The sequence below is a fragment of the Stenella coeruleoalba genome, assembly GCF_951394435.1.
Source record: "Stenella coeruleoalba genome assembly, chromosome: 5".
Taxonomy (NCBI): domain Eukaryota; kingdom Metazoa; phylum Chordata; class Mammalia; order Artiodactyla; family Delphinidae; genus Stenella; species Stenella coeruleoalba.
This window is the reverse complement of record NC_137150.1, coordinates 61523533-61548975: the sequence shown is the minus strand read 5'-3', so window position 1 is coordinate 61548975 and position 25443 is coordinate 61523533. Positions and strand designations below refer to the sequence as shown.

The 25443-nt window shown below is 40.6% G+C and overlaps 1 protein-coding gene across 2 annotated transcripts in view; it reads left to right on the top strand.

Annotated features, from left to right (window-relative positions):
• PARL (presenilin associated rhomboid like) overlaps positions 1 to 25443 on the top strand; it is a 65278-nt gene that overhangs the window by 21208 nt on the left and 18627 nt on the right. For both annotated transcript variants that reach the window (XM_079922526.1, XM_079922525.1), the window contains 2 exons: positions 23853 to 23948; positions 24537 to 24686. In XM_079922526.1, the coding sequence (XP_079778652.1) occupies positions 23915 to 23948; positions 24537 to 24686 (184 nt within the window). In that variant the 5' untranslated portion in view covers positions 23853 to 23914. The remainder of the gene's footprint in view (positions 1 to 23852; positions 23949 to 24536; positions 24687 to 25443) is intronic.

The following is a 25443-nucleotide window of genomic DNA, read 5'->3' as shown; positions in this document are numbered from 1 at the left end:
TTGTTAGTTTCTGCTTTATAACAAAGTGAATCAGTCATACATATACATATGTTCCCGTATCTCTTCCCTCTTGCATCTCCCTCCCTCCCACCCTCCCTATCCCACCCCTCTAGGCGGTCACAAACCACCTAGCTGATCTCCCTGTACTATGCGGCTGGTTCCCACTAGCTATCTATTTTATGTTTGGTAGTGTATATATGTCCATGCCACTCTCTCGCTTTGTGACAGCTTACCCTTCCCCCTCCTCATATCCTCAAGTGCATTCTCTAGTAGGTCTGTATCTTTATTCCCGTCTTGCCCCTAGGTTCTTTTTTTTCTTCTTTGTGGTACGCGGGCCTCTCACTGCTGTGGCCTCTCCTGCTGCAGAGCAAAGGCTCAGGACGCGCAGGCCCAGTGGCCACGGCCCACGGGCCCAGCCGCTTCACAGCATGTGGGATCTTCCCGGACCGGGGAACGAACCCATGTCCCCTGCATCGGCAGGCAGACTCTCAACCACTGTGCCACCAGGGAAGTCCACCTCTAGGTTCTTGATGACTTTTTTTTTTTTTTTTTTTTTGCTTAGATTCCATATATATGTGTTAGCATACGGTATTTGTTTTTCTCTTTCTGACTTACTTCATTCTGTATGACAGACTCTACGTCCATCCACCTCACTACAAATAACTCAATTTCGTTTCTTTTTATGGCTGAGCAATATTCCATTGTATATATGTGCCACATTTTCTTTATCCATTCATGTGTTGATGGACACTTAGGTTGCTCCCATGTCCTGGCTATTGTAAATAGAGCTGCAATGAACATTTTGGTACATGACTCTTTTTGAATTACGGTTTTCTCAGGGTATATGCCCAGGAGTGGGATTGCTGGGTCATATGGTAGTTCTATTTTTAGTTTCTTAAGGAGCCTCCATACTGTTCTCCATAGTGGCTGTATCAATTTACATTCCCACCAGCAGTGCAAGAGGGTTCCCTTTTGTCCACACCCTCTCCAGCATTTATTTTATTTATTTATTTATTTGTTTGTTTATTTTGTGGTATTCGGGCCTCTCACTACTGTGGCCTCTCCCATTGAGGAGCACAGGCTCCGGACGCGCAGGCTCAGCAGCAGCCATGGCTTACGGGCGCAGCCGCTCCGCGGCATGTGGGATCCTCACAGACCAGGTCACGAACCCGCGTCCCTTCCATTGGCAGGCTGACTCTCAACCACTGCGCCACCAGGGAAGCCCATCTCCAGCATTTATTGTTTGTAGATTTTTTGATGATGGCCATTCTGACTGGTGTGAGATGATATCTCATTGTAGTTTGGATTTGCATTTCTGTAATGATTAATGATGTTCAGCATTCTTTCATGTGTTTGTTGGCAGTCTGTATATCTTCTTTGGAGAAATGTCTATTTAGGTCTTCTGCCCATTTTTGGATTGGGTTGTTTGTTTTCTTGTTATTGAGCTGCATGAGCTGCTTATAAATTTTGGAAATTAATCCTTTGTCAGTTGCTTCATTTGCAAATATTTTTTCCCATTCTGAGGGTTGTCTTTTGGTCTTGTTTATGGTTTCCTTTGCTGTGCAAAAGCTTTGAAGTTTCATTAGGTCCCATTTGTTTATTTTTGTTTTTATTTCCATTTCTCTAGGAGATGGGTCAAAAAGGATCTTGCTGTGATTTATGTCGTAGAGTGTTCTGCCTATGTTTTCCTCTAAGAGTTTGATAGTGTCTGGCCTTACATTTAGGTCTTTAATCCATATTGAGCTTATTTTTGTGTATGGTGTTAGGGAGTGTTCTAGTTTCATACTTTTACATGTAGCTGTCCAGTTTTCCCAGCACCACTTATTGAAGAGGCTGTCTTTTAACCACTGTATATTCTTGCCTCCTTTATCAAAGATAAGGTGACCATATGTGTGTGGGTTTATCTCTGGGCATTCTGTCCTGTTCCATTGATCTATATTTCTGTTTTTGTGCCACTACCATACTGTCTTGATTACTGTAGGTTTGTAATATAGTCTGAAATCAGTGAGCCTGATCCCTCCAGTTCCGTTTTTCTTTCTCAAGATTGCTTTGGCTATTTGCGGTCTTTTGCGTTTCCATACAAATTGTGAAATTTTTTGTTCTAGTTCTGTGAAAAATGCCAGTGGTAATTTGGTAGAGATTGCACTGAATCTGTAGATTGCTTCGGGTAGTGGAGACATTTTCACAATGTTGATTCTTCCAGTCCAAGAACATGGTATATCGCTCCATCTATTTGTATCATCTTTAATTTCTTTCGTCAGTGTCTTATAATTTTCTGCATACAGGACTTTTGTCTCCTTAGGTAGGTTTATTCCTAGATATTTTATTCTTTTTGTTGCAGTGGTAAATGGGAGTGTTTTCTTGATTTCACTTTCAGATTTTTCATCATTAGTGTATAGGAATGCTGGAGATTTTTGTGCATTAATTTTGTATCCTGCTACTTTACCAAATTCATTGATTAGCTCTAGTAGTTTTCTGGTACCATCTTTAGGATTCTCTATGTATAGTATCATGTCATCTCCAAACAGTGACAGCTTTACTTCTTCTTTTCCGATTTGAATTCCTTTTATTTCTTTTTCTTCTCTGATTGCTGTGGCTAAAACTTCCAAAACTATGTTGAATAAGATTGGTGAGAGTGGGCAGCCTTGTCTTGTTTCTGATCTTAGTGGAAATGCTTTCAGTTTTTCTCCATTGAGGACGATGTTGGCTGTGGGTTTGTCATATATGGCCTTTATTATGTTGAGGAAAGTTCCCTCTATGCCTACTTTCTGCAGGGTTTTTAATCATAAATGGGTGTTGAATTTTGTCGAAAGCTTTCTCTGCATCTATTGAGATGATCATTTGGTTTTTCTCCTTCAGTTTGTTAATATGGTGTATCACATTGATTGATTTGCATATATTGAAGAATCCTTGCATTCCTGGGATAAACCCCACTTGATCATGGTGTATGATCCTTTTAATGTGCTGCTGGATTCTGTTTGCCAGTATTTTGTTGAGGATTTTTGCATCTATGTTCATCAGTGATATTGGCCTGTAGTGTTCTTTGTGACACTTTTGGTTTTGGTATCAGGGTGATGGTGGCCTCTTCGAATGAGTTTGGGAGCTATATTTTGGAAGAGTTTGAGAAGGATAGGTGTTAGCTCTTCTCTAAATGTTTGATAGAATTTGCCTGTGAAACCATCTGGTCCTGGGCTTTTGTTTGTTGGAAGATTTCTAATCACAGTTTCAATTTCAGTGCTTGTGATTGGTCTGTTCATAGTTTCTGTTTCTTTCTGGTTCAGTCTCTGAAGCTTGTGCCTTTCTAAGAATTTGTCCATTTCTTCCAGGTTGTCCATTTTATCGGCATAAAGTTGCTTGTAGTAATGTCTCATGATACTTTGTATTTCTGCAGTGTCAGTTGTTACTTCTCCTTTTTCATTTCTAATTCTATTGATTTGAGTCTTCTCCCTTCTTTTTTTTTAAATTTATTTATTTATTTTTGGCTGTGTCTGGTCTTTTTTGCTACATGCGGGCTTTCTCTAGTTGTGGCGAGCAGGGGCTACTCTTCGTTGCGGTGTGCGGGCTTCTCATTGCAGTGGCTTCTCTTGTTGCAGAGCACAGGCTCTAGGGCACACAGGCTTCAGTAGTTGAGGCACATGGGCTCAGAAGTTGGGGCTCGCGGGCTCTAGAGTGCAGGCTCAGTAGTTGTGGCTTCCGGGCTTAGTTGCTCCTCGGCATGTGGGATCTTCCTGGACCAGAGATTGAACCCATGTCACCTGCATTGGCAGGCGGATTCTTAACCACTGCGCAACCAGGGAAGCCCTCCCTTTTTTTCTTGATGAGTCTGGCTAGTGGTTTATCAATTTTGTTTATCTTCTCAAAGAACCAGCTTTTAGTTTTATTGATCTTTGCTATCGTTTCCTTCATTTCTTTTTCATTTATTTCTGATCTGATCTTTATGATTTCTTTCCTTCTGCTAACTTTGGGGTTTTTTGTTCTTCTTTCTCTAATTGCTTTAGGTGTAAGGTTAGGTTGTTTATTTGAGATGTTTCTTTTTTCTTGAGGTAGGATTGTATTGCTATAAACAACCCTCTTAGAACTGCTTTTGCTGCATCCCATAGGTTTTGGGTCATCGTGTTTTCATTGTCTTTTGTTTATAGGTATTTTTTGCTTTCCTCTTTGATTTCCTCAGTGATCTCTTGGTTATTAAGTAGTGTATTGTTTAGCCTCCATGTGTTTGTATTTTTTACAGATTTTTTCCTGTAATTGATATCTAGTCTCATAGTGTTGTGGTCGGAAAAGATACCTGCTATGATTTCAATTTTCTTAAATTTACCAAGGCTTGATTTGTGACCCAAGATACGATCTATCCTGGAGAGTGTTCCATGAGCACTTGAGAAGAATGTGTATTCTATTGTTTTTGGATGGAATGTCCTATAAATATCAATTAAGTCTACCTTGTTTAATGTATCATTTAAAGCTTGTGTTTCCTTATTTATTTTCAGATTGGATGATCTGTCCTTTGGTGAAAGTGGGGTGTTAAAGTCCCCTAATATGATAGTGTTACTGTCAATTTCCCCTTTTATGGCTGTTAGTATTTGCCTTATGTATTGAGGTGTTCCTATGTTGGGTGCATAAATATTTACAATTGTTATGTCTTCTTCTTGGATCGATCCCTTGATCATTATGTAGTGTCCTTCTTTGTGTCTTGTAATAGTCTTTATTTTAAAGTCTGTTTTGTCTGATATGAGAATTGCTACTCCAGCTTTCTTTTCATTTCCATTTGCCTCGAATATCTTTTTCCATCCCCTCACTTTTAATCTGTATGTGTCCCTAGGTCTGAAGTGGGTCTCATGTAGACAGCATATACTTGGGTCTTGTTTTTGTATACATTCAGCCAGTCTGTGTCTTCTGGTTGGAGTATTTAATCCATTTACATTTAAGGTAATTATCGATATGTATGTTTCTATTCACATTTTCTTAATTGTTTTGGGTTTGTTATTGTAGGTCTTTTCCTTCTCTTGTGTTTCCTGCCTAGAGAATTTCTTTTAGCATTTGTTGTAAAGCTGGTTTGGTGGTGCTGAATTCTCTCAGCTTTTGCTTGTCTGTAAAGGTTTTAATTTCTCCATCAAATCTGAATGAGATCGTTGCTGGGTAGAGTAATCTTGGTTGCAGGTTTTTCTCTGTCATCACTTTAAATATGTCCTGCCACTCCCTTCTGGCTTGCAGAGTTTCTGCTGAAAGATCAGCTGTTAACCTTATGGGGATTCCCTTGTGTGTTATTTGTTGTTTTTCCCTTGCTGCTTTTAATATGTTTTCTTCGTATTTAATTTTTGACAGTTTGATTAATATGTGTCTCGGTGTGTTTCTGCTTGGATTTATCCTATATGGGACTCTCTGTGCTTCCTGGACTTGATTAACTATTTCCTTTCCCATATTAAGGAAGTTTTCACCTATAATCTCTTCAAATATATTCTCAGTCCCTTTCTCTTTCTCTTCTTCTTCTGGGACCCCTATAATTCGAATTTTGGTGCGTTTAATGTTGTCCCAGAGGTCTCTGAGACTGTCCTCAGTTCTTTTCCTTCTTTTTCTTTATTCTGCTCTGCAGTAGTTATTTCTACTATTTTATCTTCCAGGTCACTTCTCCGTTCTTCTGCCTCAGTTATTCTGCTGTTGATTCCTTCTAGAGAATTTTTAATTTCATTTATTATGTTGTTCATCGTTGTTTGTTTACTCTTTAGTTCTTCTGGGTCCTTGTTAAACATTTCTTGTATTTTCTCTATTCTGTTTCGAAGATTTTGGATCATGTTTACTATCATTATTCTGAATACTTTTTCAGGTAGACTGCCTATTTCCTCTTCATTTGTTAGGTCTGATAGGTTTTTAACTTGCTCCTTCATCTGCTGTGTTTCTTTCTGTCTTCTCATTTTGCTTAACTTACTGTGTTTGGGGTCTCCTTTTCGCAGGCTGCAGGTTCGTAGTTCCTGTTGTTTTTGGTGTCTGTCCCCAGTTGCTAAGGTTGGTTCCGTGGGTTGTGTAGGTTTTCTGGTGGATGGGACTCGTGCCTGTGTTCTGGTGGATGAGGCTGGATCTTGTCTTTCTGGTGGTGTGTTTTGGGGTGTCTGGCCTTATTATGATTTTAGGCAGCCTCTCTGCTAATGGGTGGGGTTGTGTTCCTGTCTTGCTAGTTGTTTGGCATAGGGTGTCCAGCACTGTAGCTTGCTGGTCATTGAGTGAAGCTGGGTCTTGGTGTTGAGATGGAGATCTTTGGGAGATTTTTGCCATTTGATCTTATGTGGAGCTGGGAGGTCTCTTGTGGACCAGTGTCCTGAAGTTGGCTCTCCCACCTCAGAGGCGCAGCACTGACTCCTGGCTGGAGCACCAAGAGCCTTTCATCCACACGGCTCAGAATAAAAGGGAGAAAAAATAGAAAGAAAGATAAAATGAAGTTATTAAAATAAAAAACAATTATTAAGAAAAAAATTTAAAAAAAAACGGACAGACAGAACCCTAGGACAAATGGTAAAAGCAAAGCTATACAGACAAAATCACACACAGAAGCATATACATACACACTCACAAAAAGAGAAAAAGGGGGAAAAAATATATCTTTGGCTCCCAAAGTCCACCTCCTCAATTTGCGATGATTCGTTGTTTGTTCAGGTATTTCACAGATGCAGGGTACATCCAGTTCATTGTGGGGATTTAATTCGCTGCTCCTGAGGCTGCTGGGAGAAATTCCCTTACTCTTCTTTGTTCTCACAGCTCCCGGGTTCAGGTTTGGATTTGGCCCCGCCTCTGTGTGTAGGTCGCCTGAGGGCATTGTTCTTTGCTCAGACAGGACGGGGTTAAAGGAGCAGCTGATTCGGGGGCTCTGGCTCACTCAGGCCGGGGGGAGGGAGGGGTACAGATGCAGGGAGAGCCTGCGGCAGCAGAGGCCAGCGTGACATTGCAACAGCCTGAGGCGCGCCGTGCGTTCTCCCGGGGAGGTTGTCCCTGATCCCAGGACCCTGGCAGTGGCGGGCTGCACAGGCTCCCGGGAGCGGGAGTGTGCAGAGTGACCTGTGCTTGCAACAGGCTTCTTGGTGGCGGCAGCAGCAACCTTAGCGTCCCATGCCTACGCGCTGATTGCCACGGCTCACGCCCGTCTCTGGAGCTCCTTTAAGCGGCGCTTTTAATCCCCTCTCCTCACGCACCAGGAAACAAAGAGGGAAGAAAAAGTCTCTTGCCTCTTCAGGAGGTCCAGACTTTTTCCCAGACTCCCTACCGGCTAGCCGAGGCGCACTAGCCCCCTTCAGGCTGTGTTCACGCAGCCAACCCCAGTCTTCTCCCTGGGATCTGACCTGCCAAGCCCGAGCCTCAGCTCCCAGCCCCCCACCCGCCCCACTGGGTGAGCAGACAAGCCTCTCAGGCTAGTGAGTGCTGGTCGGCACCGATCCTGTGTGGGAACCTCTCCACTGTGCCTTCTGCACCCCTGTTGCTGCGCTCTTCTCTGTGGCTCTGAAGCTCCCCTCCTCCGCCACCCGCAGCTCCTCCTGCGAACGGGCTTCCTAGTGTGCGGAAACCTTTCCTCCTTCATAGCTCCCTCCCAGTGGTTGAGGTCCCGTCCCTATTCTTTTGTCTCTGTTTTTTCTTTTTTCTTTTGCCCTACCCAGTTACGTGGGGAGTTTCTTGCCTTTTGGGAGGTCTGAGGTCTTCTGCCAGAGTTCAGTAGGTGTTGTATAGGAGCTGTTCCATGTGTAGATGTATTTGTGGAGAGGAATGTGATCTCCGCGTCTTACTCTTCCACCATCTTGAAGCTCCCGGTGTAGTTTTAGTTTTGATTTGCGTATCTCTAATAATTAGCGATGTTGAGCATCCTTTCGTGGGTCTGTCGGCCACCTCTATGTCGTTTTTGGAGAGATGTCTATTTAGGTCTTCTGCTTTTTGTTTGTTTCTTTTTTTGGCTCTGTCATGTGGCTTGTGGGATCTTAGTTCCCTGATCAGCAATTAAACCCCGGCTCTCAGCAGTGAAACCACTAACCACTGTTTTCTTGTTGTTGAGTTGTATGAACTGTTTGTATATTTTGAAAGTTAAGCTCTTGTCAGTTGCATTGTTTGCACATGTTTTCTCCCATTCTGTAGGTTGTCTTTTTGTTTTGTTCATGGTTTCCTTTGCTGTGCAAAAGCTTGTCAGTTTGATTAGGTCTTATTTGTTTATTTTTGTTTTTATTTCTATTGCCTTGGGAGACTGACCTGAGAAAACATTGGTATGATTTATGTCAGAGAATGTTTTGCCTGTGATCTCTTCTAGGAGTTTTATTGTGTCATGTCTTAACGTTGAAGGCTTTAACCATTTTGAGTTTATTTTTGTGTGTGGTGGGAGTGTTCTGACTTCTTCGGTTTACACACGGCTGTCCCACTTTCCCAACACCACTTGCTGAAGAGACTGTCTTTTCCCCTTTGTATTGAGGCGGAACAATATTGCCTTGTATGTATACACTGCATTTTGTTTATCCAGTCATCTGTTGATGGGCATTTGGTTTGTTTCACCTTTTGGCTATCGTGAATAATGCTGCTAAGAACATTCACTGTAAGTCTGTTTTTCTGTTTTAAGTCCCTACTTTCAATTCTCTGGAGTATATATTTAGAAATGGAATTGCTACATCATATGGTAATTCTATGTTTAACTTTTTGAGAAACTGTTGAATTGTTTTTCACAGTAGTTGCGCCATTTTACATTCCCACCAGCAGTGTATCAATACAGGAGTTCCAGTTTCTCCATATCCTTGCTAATACTTGTTATTTTCCTTTTTTTCTTTTTTTTAACAATAGCCATCCTAATGTGTGGCAAGTGGTATCTCATAGTTTTGCCTACGTTTCCCTAATGACTGGTAATGCTGAGCATCTTTTCATGTGCTATTGTCCATTTATTCTTTGGAGAAATGTCTGTTTAAATCCTTTGTTTATTTTATTTTATTTTTTTGGCTGTGCCACATGTCAAGTGGGATCTTAGTTCCCTGACCAGGGGTCGAACCCACGCCCCCTGTAGTGGAAGTGCAGAGTCCTAACCACTGGACCACCAGGGAAGTCCCACTTTGTCCATTTTTTGAGTTGTCTTTTTGTTGAGTTGTAAGAGTTCTTTATATATTCTGGATACTAGACCTTTATTAGATATATGATTTGCAAATATTTTTTCCTATTCTATGGGCTGTCATCACTTCAATAGTGTTCTTTGCAGCATGAACTTTTTAATGAAATCCATTTTATCTTTTATTTTATTGTGCTTTAAGTGTTATATCAAGGAAACTGTGGCCTAATCCATGGTCACAAAAATTTACACCTATGTTTTTTTCTAAGATTTTATAGTTTTAGCTTTTACATTTAGGTCTTTGATTCATTTTGAATTAACGTTTGTATTCAGTTTGAGGAAGGTGTCCATATTCATTCTTTTGCTGGTGGATATCTACTTGCTCTGGCACCATTTGTTAAAAAAGACTATTCTTTTCCCATTGAATTGTCTTGAGACCACAGTTAAAAAAAAAAAAGAAAACCAGCTGACATAGATGTATGGATGTACTTCTGAACTCTCAATTCTATTCCATTGGTCTATATGTGTATCCTTATGACATACTGTCTTGATTACTGTAGATTTGTACTTTTAAGTTTTCAAACTGGTAATTGTGAGTCTTCCAACTTTGTTAATATGGACTATTACATTGATTATTATATGTTGAACCAATTTTGCCTTTCTGAATAAATTCCACTTGGTCATTGTTTATAATTTCTTATATTCTGCTGGATTTGATTTGGTAGTATTTTCTTGAGGATTTTCCATCTGTGTTCATAAAGGATATTGGTCATTTTCTTGTGATGTTTTTGTCTGGTTTTGATGTCAGGGTAATACTGGCTGCATAGAATGAGTTGAGAAATGTTTCTTTCTTTTCTGTTTTTGGAAGAGTTTGAAAAGAATGGATGTTGATTCTCCTTTATGTTTGCTATAATTTATCAGTTGTAGTAAGTTGAATAGTGTTCCCCAGAATTCATGTCCACCCAGAAACTCACAGTGTTATTTGAAATAAGGTAACCCAGAAACTCAGTGTTATCTTAATTGAAATAGTGAGATCATACTAGATTAAGGTAGGCCCTAAATCCAAAGATTTGTGTCCTTGTAACAAGAGAATAGGACAAAAAGGCACATGCTGAAAAGGAGGCCCTGTGAAGAGATGGAGGCAGAGACTGGAGTGATGCTGCTATAAGCCAAGCAATGCCGAGAGCTACCAGACTCTAGGAAGAAGGAAGGAAGGAGTCTTCCCTAGAGTCATAAGGAAGCATGACGTAGCTGACAATTTGATTTCAAATTTCTAACCTCGAGAACTGTAAGAGAATACATTTCTGTTCTTTTAAGCCACTGAGTTTGTGGTAATTTATTATAGCAGCTCTAGGGAAGTAGTATACTAATAAAGCTATCTGGTCTTGGGCTTTTCTTTATGGGAAGTTTTTTGATTATTAATTCAATCTCTTTACCTGTAAAAAAGGCCTATTCAGGGCTTCCCTGGTGGCGCAGTGGTTGAGAGTCCGCCTGCCGATGTAGGGGACATGGGTTCGTGCCCCGGTCCGGGAGGATCCCACATGCTGTGGAGCGGCTGGGCGCGTGAGCCGTGGCCGCTGGGCCTGCGCATCTGGAGCCTGTGCTCCGCAACGGGAGAGGCCAATTCAGATTCTGTATTCCTTCTTGAGTCGGTTTCAGGGCTTTGTGTCTTTCCGGGAATTTGTCAGTTTCATCTACGTTGTTCTCATTTGTTGGTATATAATTGTTCATAGTATCCTTAGAATCCTTTTTTTTTTTTTTTGGTTTTTTTAAATTTTTATTAGAATCCTTTTTATTTCTGTAAGGTAAGTGGTCTCATTCTGCTTTCTTTCCTGACTTTAGTGATTTTGACTCTTTTCTTCTTTTCTTTGTCAGTCTAGCTAAAGGTTTGTCAATTTTGTTGATCATTTCAAAGAACCAACTTTCAGTTTCATTGATTTTTCTCTGTTTTTCTATTCTCTACTTCGTTTACCCAGACTCTTTATTATTCCCTTCTGCTTGCTTTGGGTTTACTTTGCTCTTTTTTCCTCCTAGTTTATTAAAGTGGAACCTTAGGTTATTGCTTAGAGATCTTTTTTTTTTTTACATCTTTATTGGAGTATAATTGCTTTACAATGGTGTGTTAGTTTCTGCTTGACAGCAAAGTGAATCAGTTATACATATACATATGTTCCCATATCTCTTCCCTCTTGCGTCTCCCTCCCTCCCACCCTCCCTATCCCACCCCTCCAGGCGGTCACAAAGCACCGAGCTGATCTCCCTGTGCTATGTGGCTGCTTCCCACTACCTATCTATTTCATGTTTGGTAGTGTATATATGTCCATGTCTCTCTCTCGATTTGTCACGGCTTACCCTTCCCCCTCCCCATATCCTCAAGTCCATTCTCTAGTAGGTCTGTGTCTTTATTCCTGTCTTACCCCTAGGTTCTTCATGACGTTTTTTTCTTCTTAAATTCCATATATATGTGTTAGCGTACGGTATTTGTCTTTCTCTTTCTGACTTACTTCACTCTGTATGACAGACTCTAGGTCTATCCACCTCATTACAAATAGCTCAATTTCGTTTCTTTTTATGACTGAGTAATACTCCATTGTATATATGTGTCACATCTCCTTTATCCATTCATCCGATGATGGACACTTAGGTTGTTTCCATCTCCGGTCATTGTAAATAGAGTTGCAATGAACATTTTGGTACACGACTCTTTCTAAATTATGGTTTTCTCAGGGTATATGCCCAGTAGTGGGATTGCTGGGTCATATGGTAGTTCTATTTGTAGTTTTTTAAGGAACCTCCATACTGTTCTCCACAGCGGCTGTATCAATTTACATTCCCACCAACAGTTCAAGAGGGTTCCCTTTTGTCCACACCCTCTCCAGCATTTATTGTTTGTAGATTTTTTGATGATGGCCATTCTGACTGGTGTGAGATGATACCTCATTGTAGTTTTGATTTGCATTTCTGTAATGATTAATGATGTTCAGCATTCTTTCATGTGTTTGTTGGCAGTCTGTATATCTTCTTTGGAGAAATGTCTATTTAGGTCTTCTGCCCATTTTTGGATTGGGTTGTTTGTTTTTTTGTTATTGAGCTGCATGAGCTGCTTATAAATTTTGGAAATTAATCCTTTGTCAGTTGCTTCATTGGCAAATATTTTTTCCCATTCTGAGGGTTGTCTTTTGGTCTTGTTTATAGTTTCCTTTGCTATGCAAAAGCTTTGAAGTTTCATTAGGTCCCATTTGTTTATTTTTGTTTTTATTTCCATTTCTCTAGGAGGTGGGTCAAAAAGGATCTTGCTGTGATTTATGTCATAGAGTGTTCTGCCTATGTTTTCCTCTAAGAGTTTGATAGTGTCTGGCCTTACATTTAGGTCTTAAATCCATTTTGAGCTTATTTTTGTGTCTAGTGTTAGGGAGTGATCTAATCTCATACTTTTACATGTAGCTGTCCAGTTTTCCCAGCACCACTTATTGAATAGGCTGTCCTTTCTCCACTGTACCTTCCTGCCTCCTTATCAAAGATAAGGTGACCATATGTGCGTGGGTTTATCTCTGGGCTTTCTATCCTGTTCCATTGATCTTTCTGTTTTTGTGCCAGTACCATACTATCTTGATTACTGTAGCTTTGTAGTATAGTATGAAGTCAGAGAGCCTGATTCCTCCAGCTCCGTTTTTCGTTCTCAAGATTGCTTTGGCTGTTCGGGGTCTTTTGCGTTTCCATACAAATTGTGAAATTTTTTGTTCTAGTTCTGTGAAAAATGCCAGTGGTAATTTGGTAGAGATTGCACTGAATCTGTAGATTGCTTCGGGTAGTGGAGACATTTTCACAATGTTGATTCTTCCAGTCCAAGAACATGGTATATCTCTCCATCTATTTGTATCATCTTTAATTTCTTTCGTCAGTGTCTTATAATTTTCTGCATACAGGACTTTTGTCTCCTTAGGTAGGTTTATTCCTAGATATTTTATTCTTTTTGTTGCAATGGTAAATGGGAGTGTTTTCTTGATTTCACTTTCAGATTTTTCATCCTTAGTGTATAGGAATGCTGGAGATATCTGTGCATTAATTTTGTATCCTGCTACTTTACCAAATTCATTGATTAGCTCTAGTAGTTTTCTGGTAGCATCTTTAGGATTCTCTATGTATAGTATCATGTCATCTCCAAACAGTGACAGCTTTACTTCTTCTTTTCCAATTTGGATTCCTTTTATTTCCTTTTCTCTGATTACTGTGGCTAAAGCTTCCAAAACTATGTTGAATAAGATTGGTGAGAGTGGGCAACCTTGTCTTGTTCCTGATCTTAGTGGAAATGATTTCAGTTTTTCACCATTGAGGACGATGTTGGCCTGGGTTTGTCATATATGGCCTTTATTATGTTGAGGAAAGTTCCCTCTATGCCTACTTTCTGCAGGGTTTTTATCATAAATGGGTGTTGAATTTTGTCGAAAGCTTTCTCTGCATCTGTTGAGATGATCATATGGTTTTTCTCCTTCAATTTGTTAATATGGTGTGTCACCTTTATTGATTTGCATATATTGAAGAATCCTTGCATTCCTGGGATAAACCCCACTTGATCATGGTGTATGATCCTTTTAATGTGCTGTTGGATTCTGTTTGCTAGTATTTTGTTTGAGGATTTTTGCATCTTTGTTCATCATTGATATTGGCCTGTAGTTTTCTTTCTTTGTGACATCCTTGTCTGGTTTTGGTATCAGGGTGATGGTGGCCTCGTATAATGAGTTTGGGAGTGTTCCTCCCTCTGCTATATTTTGGAAGATTTTGAGAAGGATAGGTGTTAGATGTTCTCTAAATGTGTGATAGAATTCGCCTGTGAAGCCATCTGGTCCTGGGCTTTTGTTTGTTGGAAGATTTTTAATCACAGTTTCAATTTCAGTGCTTGTGATTGGTCTGTTCATATTTTCTATTTCTTCCTGATTCAGTCTTGGCTGGTGTGCCTTTCTAACAATTTGTCCATTTCTTCCAGGTTGTCTGTTTTATTTGCATAGAGTTGCTTGTAGTAATCTCTCATGATCTTTTGTATTTCTGCAGTGTCAGTTGTTACTTCTCCTTTTAAATTTCTAATTCTATTGATTTGAGTCTTCTCCCTTTTTTTCTTGATGAGTCTGGTTTATCAATTTTGTTTATTTTCTCAAAGAACCAGGTTTTAGTTTTATTGATCTTTGCTATCATTTCCTTCTTTTATTTTTCATTTCTTTCTTTTTTTTTTCTTTTTTTTTTTTGCGGTATGCTGGCCTCTCACTGTTGTGGCCTCTCCCGTTGCGGAGCACAGGCTCTGGACGCGCAGACTCAGCGGCCATGGCTCACGGGCCCAGCCACTCCGCGGCATGTGGGATCTTCCCGGACAGGGGCATGAACCCGTGTCCCCTGCATCGGCAGGCGGACTCTCAACCAGTGTCCCACCAGGGAAGCCCCATTTATTTCTGATCTGATTTTTATGATTTCTTTCCTTCTGCTAACTTTGGGTGTTTTTTGTTCTTCTTTCTCTAATTGCTTTAGGTGCAAGGGTAGGTTGTTTATTCGAGATGTTTCCTGTTTCTTAAGGTAGGATTGTATTGCTGTAAACTTCCCTCTTATAACTGCTTTTGCTGCATCCCATAGATTTTGGGTCATCGTGTCTCCATTGTCATTTGTTTCTAGGTATTTTTTTATTTCCTCTTTGATTTCTTCAGTGAGCACTTCGTTATTAAATAGTGTATTGTTTAGCCTCCATGTGTTTGTATTTTTTACAGATCTTTTCCTGTAATTGATATCTAGTCTCATAGCGTTGTGGTCAGAAAAGATACTTGATACAATTTCAATTTTTTTAAATTTACCAAGGCTTGATTTGTGACCCAAGATATGATCTATCCTGGAGAATGTTCCATGAGCACTTGAGAAAAATGTGTATTCTGTTGTTTTTTGATGGAATGTCCTATAAATATCAGTTAAGTCCATCTTGTTTAATGTATCATTTAAAGCTTGTGTTTCCTTATTTATTTTCATTTTGGATGATCTGTCCATTGGTGAAAGTGGGATGTTAAAGTCCCCTACTATGAATGTGTTACTGTCGATTTCCCCTTTTATAGCTGTTAGTATTTGCCTTATGTATTCAGGTGCTCCTATGTTGGGTGCATAAATATTTATAATTGTTATATCTTCTTCTTGGATTGATCCCTTGATAATTTTGTAGTGTCCTTCTTTGTCTCTTCTAATATTCTTTATTTTAAAGTCTATTTTGTCTGATATGAGAATTGCTACTCCAGCTTTCTTCTGGTTTCCATTTGCATGAAATATCTTTTTTCGTCCCCTTACTTTCAGTCTGTATGTGTCTCTAGGTCTGAAGTGGGTCTCTTGTAGACAGCAAATACATGGGTCTTGTTTTTGTATCCATTCAGCCAATCTGTGTCTTTTGGTGGGAGCATTTAGTCCATTTACATTTAAGGTAATTATCGATATGTGTGTTCCTATTCACATTTTCTTAATTGTTTTGGGTTCATTATTGTAGGTCTTTTCCTTCTCTTGTGTTTCTTGCCTATAGAAGATCCTTTAGCAGTTGTTGTAAAGCTGGTTTGGTGGTGCTGAATTCTCTCAGCTTTTGCTTATCTGTAAAGGTTTTAATTTCTCCATCAAATCTGAATGAGATCGTTGCTGGGTAGAGTAATCTTGGTTGCAGGTTTTTCTCCGTCATCACTTTAAATATTTCCTGCCACTCCCTTCTGGCTTGCAGAGTTTCTGCTGAAAGATCAGCTGTTAACCTTATGGGGATTCCCTTGTGTGTTATTTGTTGTTTTTCCCTTGCTGCTTTTAATATGTTTTCTTCGTATTTAATTTTTGATAGTTTGATTAATATGTGTCTTGGCTTATTTCTCCTTGGATTTATCCTGTATGGGACTCTCTGTGCTTCCTGGACTTGTTAACTATTTCCTTTCCCATATTAGGGAAGTTTTCAATTATAATCTCTTCAAATATTTTCTCAGTCCCTTTCTTTTTCTCTTCTTCTTCTGGAACCCCTATAATTCGAATGTTGGTGCATTTAATGTTGTCCCAGAGGTCTCTGAGACTGTCCTCAGTTCTTTTCATTCTTTTTTCTTTATTCTGCTGTGCAGTAGTTATTTCCACTATTTTATCTTCCAGGTTACTTATCCATTCTTCTGCCTCAGTTATTCTGCTATTGATCCCATCTAGAGTATTTTTAATTTCATTTATTGTGTTGTTCATCGTTGCTTGTTTCATCTTTAGTTCTTCTAGGTCCTTGTTAAATTTTTCTTGCATTTTGTGTATTCTATTTCCAAGATTTTGGATCATCTTTACTATCATTATTCTGAATTCTTTTTTAGGTAGACTGCGTATTTCCTCTTCATTTGTTAGGTCTGGTGGGTTTTTATCGTGCTCCTTCATCTGCTGTGTGTTTTTCTGTCTTCTCATTTTGCTTATCTTACTGTGTTTGGGGTCTCCTTTTTGCAGGCTGCAGGTTCATAGTTCCGTTGTTTTTGGTGTCTGTCCCCAGTGGCTAAGGTTGGTTCAGTGGGTTGTGTAGGCTTCCTGGTGGAGGGGACTAGTTAGTGCCTGAGTTCTGGTGGATGAGGCTGGATCTTGTCTTTCTGGTGGGCAGGTCCATGACTGGGGGGGTGTTTTGGGGTGTCTGTGGACTTATTATGATTTGGGGCAGCCTCTCTGCTAATGGGTGGGGTTGTGTTCCTGTCTTGCTAGTTTTTTGGCATAGGATGTCCGGCACTGTAGCTTGCTGGTCGTTGAGTGAAGCTGGGTGCTGGTGTTGAGATGGAGATCTCTGGGAGATTTTCGCCGTTTGATATTATGTGGAGCTGGGAGGTCTCTTGTGGACCAGTGTCCTGAAGTTGGCTCTCCCACCTCAGAGGCACAGCACTGACTCCTGGCTGCAGCACCAAGAGCCTTTCATCCACAGGGCTCAGAATAAAAGGGAGGAAAAGTAGAAAGAAAGAATTGGTCAAAGAAGAAAGAAAGGAAGGAAGGAAGGAAGAAAGGAGGCCGGGAGGGAGGGAGGAAGGAAGGAGGGAAGGAAGGAAAAAGAAAGAAAGAAGATAAAGTAAAATAAAATAATATAAAATATGAAAAAGTTACTAAAATAAAAAAATAATTAAGAAAAAAAACAAAAACGGACGGATAGAACCGTAGGACAAATGGTGGAAGCAAAGCTATACAGACAAAATCTCACGGAGAAGCATACACATACACAAAGAGAGGAAAAGGGGAAAAAATCATAAATCTTGCTCTCAAAGTCCACCTTCTCAATTTGGGATGATTCGTTGTGTATTCAGGTATTCCACAGATGTAGGGTACATCAGGTTGATTGTGGAGCTTTAATCCGCTGCTCCTGAGGCTGCTGGGAGAGATTTCCCTTTCTCTTCTTTGTTCTCACAGCTCCCAGGGCCTCAGCTTTGGATTTGGCTCCGGCTCTGCGTGTAGGTCGCTGGAGGGCGTCTGTTCTTTGCTCAGACAGGACGGGGTTAAAGGAGCTGCTGATTCGGGGATTCTGGCTCAGGCCGGGGCGGGGGGGCATGGAGTGCGGGGCGATCCTGCGGCGGCAGAGGCCAGTGTGACGTTGCACCAGCCTGAGGCATGCCGTGCGTTCTCCCGGGGAAGTTGTCCCTGGATCCTGGGAACCTGGCAGTGGCGGGCTGCACAGGCTCCCCGGAAGGGGGGTGTGGATAGTGACCTGTGCTCGCACACAGGCTTCTTGGTGGCGGCAGCAGCAGGCTTAGCGTCTCATGCCCGTCTCTGCGGTCTGCACTTTTAGCCGCGGCTCGCGCCCGTCTCTGGAGCTCCTTTAAGCAGCGCTCTTAATCCCCTCTTTTGGGACCTCTTTTGAGGTCTTCTGCCAGCGTTCAGTAGGTGTTCTGTAGGAGTTGTTCCACGTGTAGATGTATTTCTGGTGTATCTGTGGGGAGGAAGGTGATCTCCGTGTCTTACTCTTCTGCCATCTTCCTGGAAGCCCCCGCTTAGAGATCTTTTTTAGTGTAGGCATTCACAGCCCTGTTTTTGCTGTATCCTGTAAGTTTTAGTGTTGTCTTAGTTAGCTTGATCTGCCAAAACAGAATCCCATACATCAGGTGGCTTAAACAACGGAAATTAATTTTCTCACAGTCTGGGGGCTAGAAGTTTAAGATCAACGTGCCAGCATGGTCGGTTTCTGGTGAGAACTTTATTAGCTTGTAGACTGCCACCTTGCTGTGTCTTCATATGGCAGGTAGAGAGAGGAAGAACAAGCTCTCTGGTATCTGTCATGAGGACACTAATCCCATCATGAAGGCCCTACCTCAGCCTCCTCTAAATCTAATTACCTCCTAAGGCCCCATCCCCAAATACATCCCATTAGGGGTTAAGGCTTCAACATATGAATCTTCGGGGAACACAGTTCAGTTCATAGCAGGTATGTTATATTTTTGTCTTCATTCATCGCAAAGTACTTCCGAATTTTCCTTGCGATTTCTTCTTTGACCCATTGGTTATTTAGGAATGTGTTAATTCCACATATTTGTGAATTTTACAAATGTATTATTGACTTGTAATTTTATTCCATTGTTGTCAGAACCTACTGTTTATAATTTCAGTTTTGAAATTTTCAGTTTGGAAATTTATTGAGACTTGTTTTGTGGCTGAACATATGGTCTATCCTGGGTAATGTTCCACATGCACTTGAGAAGACTGTATTCTGTTGAGTGGTGTATTCTGTAGGTGTCTGTTAGGTCTAGTTTGTTTTTAGTATTCAGATCTCTCCATCTTTGCTGGTAATCTAATTTTATCCATTATTACAAATGAGGTATTGAAGTCTCCCAGCTATTACTGAGTCATTTATATTTCCCTTAAGTTCTGTCAATTTTTACTTCATATATTTTGGGTTTCTACTGTTAGAAGCATATATGTTTGTAATTGTTATATCTTCTTCATGGATATCAAGATTTTTTTTTTACCCTATTTTCATTATATAATAGCATTCTTTGTCTCTAGTAACAAATACTGTCTTAAAGTCTACTTTGTCTTCTTGTGGCTTTCTAGATCCCAGAAATACGTTGGAGGTTTTGTAAGCCCCTATAGACATCTCACTCCTCATATTTTCCTTTTAAGATTTTCGTTTAGTCTCTATTAACCATCACCTCAGGCAGCTGCAAACTTAAACACTTGCCTGTAATTGCTTTTGACAAACGCCCCCTGGGGAAATGAATTTTGTACTTAAGCTCCCAGGCACGTCAAATACAGACATCCTTGCAACAGGGGTCTTCCAAGAAACTATTATCAGATAGGCCAGATGACGATAATTCTTTGGGAACAGGGCTTTGAAAGAATTCAGCTCCATTCTGCTATCTCTGGTGGCTGCCAGGGAAAGTGTATTTTCATGGCTAACATATCTGGAAAGTGGGGGGCGGGGTGGCACTAAGGCAAGTCAGAATGCCTCAAAGCTCTCTGTTCTTATCAAGATTTATCCATTTTTCTTAAAAAAAAAATGCTGGGGGCTTCCCTGGTGGCGCAGTGGTTGAGAGTCCGCCTGCCGATGCAGGGGACACGGATTCGTGCCCCAGTCCGGGAAGATCCTACATGCCGCGGAGCGGCTAGGCCCGTGAGCCATGGCCGCTGAGCCTGCGCATCCGGAGGTTGTGCTCTGCAACGGGAGAGGCCACAACAGTGAGAGGCCTGCGTACCACCAAAAAAAAAAAAAAAAAATGCTGGTTTGCAGCAAGCCTTTGGCTAGTTACCAGGGTTCTAAAAAAGTAGATTCTAACATTTTTTGCCAGTTTTTTCATTGCTTTTATGAAGGACAGAACTTTTGGTGGTCTTTACTCCATTATTCTTGCTGATAGAATCCAGTGCATCACTTTTGGTAAAGGTAGGCACTGAGGCAGCAGCGACCTTCCCAAATCAGTAGTGCCAAGCTGGTCCAAGACATGATTGAGTCAGGAGGAGGCAAGTAACCCTCCTCCTAAATGGAGATACAAACAGAGACCCTAAGCAGTTCTACCTCTCAAAGGAGAAGGAAGGAGGGCAGGGAACCATTTTCTTTGAGCATCTACATACTAGGTGCATCTACTATCTATTTAAGCCTCACTGCAACCTTTATGATGTATAGCAAGTATTATCCTCATTTTACAAGTGAGGAAACTGAAATGAAGGTGGTGAAATGCCACATGCCACAAAGCTTCAAGTGACATACCTAGGATTCAGACCTGAAAAGGCCATTTCCTTTCTACCATATTTTTATTTATTGAGTTGTCTCTGTGTGACCACTGCATGTAATCATGCTTTCTCATTTAATCGTCACTCAACTCTTCGAGGTTGATTTTATTACCCTCATTTTACAGAAGAGGAAACTGAGGCTGAGAGATTAGGCCTCTTGCCCAGGTTATAGTGTAAATAGGACAGAGGCAGTCCTGCTGGGCTCCTTCACCCTTACCTTCAGACAGTGTGCAGTGCTTCCTCAGTAGGCCTACGATTGTCACACCTCCTGCTCACTCGCCTCTGGGGACCAACCTATGCTGTTCCCCGTATAAGGAGCCCTTTGTCTGGTATCTGAAGTCCTAGAGTGACCAAGGTCAAAAGAAATCCCCTTGGCTACCCATGTTGCTGTCTAAGAAAGAGCACTGCATTAGGAATTCTGGCTTAACCACTGAATTTGGCTCTCTGAAAACTTGTGCCTCTTAGAGCCTCAGTTTTCTCATCTATAATTGGCCTTCAAAATGGGATAACCAGGGAAGAAAATATCTGCATTTTACTTTCTCTCTTCTTTTGTTAGTGTATTTTATAATGAATTATAGTTGTTCATGTATATAATTTGGGTATATACGTTCAGCTGTTTACTGATGGGTTGCCTAATCATAGATCACTGGTCTATGAAGTGAGGGGTTTGACTGCAGCGTGTTCCAGTACCAATATTCTGTCAAATTTACCAAAAAGGCCTCTTAGGTTTGGGTTGAAAATTTGGCAATGTTAACTCTTTGGCTACTGTTAACCTGGATATCTTTGGTTATCTTTCCCTTCTTTTCCCTGGTTGTAATTTCTTCAGCCAGAGATGCTCTCTACTTCTCTACAGTGCTGTAGTGCTTGTAGTTTTTGGAATTGAGTGCTGTGTGTCACCGGTTTCAGGAAGTGGCCTGTGGAACTGGCAGAGTAGGCAGAGTAGTTGCCATTTTTCGGCAGGCAGGATGGGGCCCCATCTTGCTTTCTTTGCAGTGAACCATAACTGGAGCAAACTGCAAAGCCCTGACTTATCTTTATGACCATGGAAATCTGGGCCAAACTATTCTCAAGTCTTTTTTACCCTGAGATGCCAAACACTATGTACAACAATCTAGACCTAAGAGTCTCTGGGTTAGTAAAGATGTTTAACTCTGCAAAAGAAACTAAAGAACCCCAGGCAATACTCATCACTGCTCACTTCTTTTTATGATAAACACCTGAGATCTGTTCCTGCAGCTGAGGAGGCCCTGCCCACCTTCCCTGCCCAGGGTTCCAGATTCCTCATTGGGATGTACACACAGTGCTCTTACTTACCTTGTTTATGATCCCTTTCCCCATTTTTTAAAAAATAATTACTGTTCCTCACACCATCTTGGAAAGAGTTGTAGTTATTTACTAAAGATGGTAAAATAGGGCTTCCCTGGTGGCGCAGTGGTTAAGAATCCACCTGCCAATGCAGGGTCACGGGTTCGAGCCCTGGTCTGGGAAGATCCCACATGCCACAGGGCAACTAAGCCCGTGTGCCACAACTACTGAGCCCACATGTCACAACTACTGAAGCCATATGCATAGAGCCCATGGTCCAGAACAAGAGAAGCCACCGCAATAAGAAGCCCGCGCACTGCAACGAAGAGTAGCCCCTGCTCGCCGCAACTAGAGAAAGCCAGTGCGCAGCAACGAAGACCCAACACAGTCAAAAATAAAAGAAAGAAATTTTTTTAAAAAGAAAGATAAAAAAATTTTTTCTAAAGACAAATGGTAAAATAGCTGTCATAATCACAGTCACAGTCCTCACTAGTAGGGCATCTGATAAAATTGATAGGATCAGTTCAGTTAAATGCAGTAAAACACCATTCAGTGTGCTAGGAAGAAAGGAAAGATACTACCAGTTCATTGGACACACTACCAATAGTAAAATGCATCCTGATTTCAGATATTAAAATGGGAAAAAATGTCTTTGGAAAGGAAACTACCATTTTTCATAGATTCTAACTCTTAAGTGGGAGAGCAAAAACTAGAGAGACTAGGAATACCAGTGGATGGCTGAGAGTCTTACAGAGTGCGGAAATATGGGAGCCAAAGGAAAACTCCAAGATGTAGCAGCTGGCAGGGTCTGTACAGTGAATATCTTCTAAAATAAATTATTTTACCAGAATGTTGCTGGAATCAGTCCTTATTATCATTGAAGAAGTTGAAAGGGCTAGTTGCCTGTTGCCTAAAGAGACAGGATGAGTGAATACACGTTTAAATTTCTTTAATTCAAGTAGGTAAGTGTAAGGAGTTGTGGTACCTAAAATTAATGTATCTTTTTAAAATTTGTAGTTTTTAAGAATAACTTAATTTCTTCCCTAAAATTAACTATTTAGTCACATTTTAGCAGTAAATAAACTTACTCAATTTAGTGGTAGTTCTAGCAACATCAGTTCTTGCAGAAAAATAAAAGTCACCCAACTCCTACATGTAGACATTTTCAAAAGCAGTTGCAAAAGTCTTCCAGACTATTACTGAATTCTCATCTAATGAGCATTTTTCTCAGACATGTGGATCTTCATCTTCACAGATGACTTTTTAAAAAAAGTTTTTTGGCCGTGCCGAGCAACATGTGGGATCCTGGGATCCTAGTTCCCTGACCAGGGATTGAACCCACGCCCCCTGCAGTGGAAGCACGAAGTCTTAACTGCTGGATCACCAGGGAAGTCCCTATATGGTTGATCCATAGGTGTTTCCACAAGCTGTCCAGAAGTTAAAGAAGCATACCATTCCCTGTGGAAAAAGAAGCGATGTTCTGTAGCTTTTTGACTCTTGGCCAAAGAACCTAATTCTGTACATTACTTCTGTCTTTGCCTTGGCCATTTTCAAGCAATAATTATAGATCTGATTATTTATTGAGAAGAGTGAACTGTTCTGAAGGAGTAAAATATGGATCTGAGTGAAGGAAGTTAGCTCCTAGAGCATTTTCCAGGAATTTTCTGACTTTACCAACCTGTGACAGTTTTGATACTCAGAAACATTGATTTTACTTACTTAGCTTACTTCCCCCCAGCCCCCCCAGGTATATAATACTCTTAAATAATGTGGTAGAAAATCTTATTTGGGTGGACTTCTTTTTTTTTTTTTTTTTTTTGATGTGGACCACTTTTAAAGTCTTTATTGAACTTGCTACAACACTGCCTCTGTTTTATGTTTTTTGGTGTTTTGGCTGCGAGGCATGCGGCATCCCAGCTCCCCGACCAGGGATTGAACTAGCACCCCCCTGCATTGGAAGGCGAAGTCTCAACCACTGGACTGCCAGGGAAGTCCCTCGGGTGGACTTTTTTTTTTTTTTTTTTGAGGTACGCGGGCCTCTCACTATTGTGGCCTCCTGTTGCGGAGCATAGGCTCTGGACGCGCAGGCTTAGCTGCCATGGCTCACGGGCCCAGCCGCTCCGCAGCATGTGGGATCCTCCCGGAGCGAGGCACGAACCCGTGTCCCCTGTATCGGCAGGCAGACTCTCAACCACTGCGCCACCAGGGAAGCCCCCTTGGGTGGACTTTTGATCAGACTTTCTTTGCTTTTATTTTTAACTTCCCTAAATTATAAATGTTTATTTTGTAGGTATCATAGCTGCAAATGTTTTTGTATTTTGTTTGTGGAGAGTACCTTCTCTACAGCGGACGATGATCAGATATTTCACATCCAGTCCAGCCTCAAGTAAGTCTAACTTGTGTGATTTTATTTTGAGGTAGAGGTAAAATGGAAGAAATATGCTTTATGGTAATTGAAGTGCTATAAAAAAGATGATTTACTTGTCAATAATTGTAAGCAAAATCTGGAGGATAGGCTGTAAACTCTTGGAGGACAGGAACCTCATTTCTCTTACAGCTGTGTCAAGGCACCTAAAATGTACTTTGCACATAGTAGATAATCTAAATATTTTTTAGTGATTTAAGATCTGTGATCACTACAAGTTTACTCTTTGAAGAGACTATTATATACAAGTTTATTTCTTTAATTGAAATAATTTACAAATTCTTTTTTCTAACTTACTTTTTCTATAGGACAAGTTGCTTTCATTGACCTGAGAATCTTTATTGGTTGCTTACTAAGTAGAAAATCTCTGAGATTTAAGATAGCATTTTTCAAGTGTAAAAAGCTGTCTTAAACCATCTTATCCAATCTTTTAACTAGCTCTGGTTTGTTTCTCATGTTTGTGTCATAATAATAATGAAAAAATCTAAAATGGATCATTTTTACTGGCTGTGTGTTCCACAATTACAAGACTTTTTCTTTCTCTTGTAGAGGTCCTTTGTTCTCCAATGTTGCTGTCAACGTTCAGTCATTTCTCCTTGTTTCACATGGCAGCAAATATGTACGTCTTGTGGAGCTTCTCCTCCAGCATAGTGAACATTCTCGGTCAAGAGCAGTTCATGGCAGTGTACTTATCTGCAGGTAACAAGCTTTCATCTCAGGCCCTTTCAGAGTATAAGTGTTCTCCCCTATCTGGAGAAGGGACAAAGGGAATGATTATAGCCGTATTCTATATTCCGTAAGTGCTCAGTACATATTTGTTTCTCAGATTGTATATAGAGAAGGATACAAACTGGTGTAGTGTTTAAGCATGTCATTTTTATCTCCCTAGGCCTTGGTTTCTTCAGCTCAGGCCCATCATTTTATAGATTAGTGGTTCCCAGACTTCCGGCCTGCCTCAATCATCTGGATCTGTGTTAAATAACCTTAACGCTCATTTCCCAAGTGTGTTCAGTTTTCAGAAAACTTTCGATTAGCTATCTAATAAGATTGTCAAGAATTAGTTCATTCTTTGTTGCAAGCATATATTAGCATGGAACCACTCAAGTCATCCTGGAGGTAGCATCATTTCCTTATTTCACTAGTAAATGATAGTGCAGGATTCCCGGTTCCTAGATGCTGCTAAATTGGCAGTTAGTTGATTATATTTTACTTATCTCAAAAAAATTTTTTTTTACTTTGTTTGCAAAATGTACTTAATTCAAACCATAAAGTGTAAAAATTTATTCCTAAAATCCCTTCATTGAAAAACAGTATAGCTGGCAGATATATGTAGTGAAAAGACACTGAGCTTGGAGATGGAAGACCTAGGTTCAGATCCTGTTTCTGCTTACCAGCTGTGTGATGTTGCAGAAAAGACTATATATACTCTCTGAGGATAAAACTGCTTACTCTCATG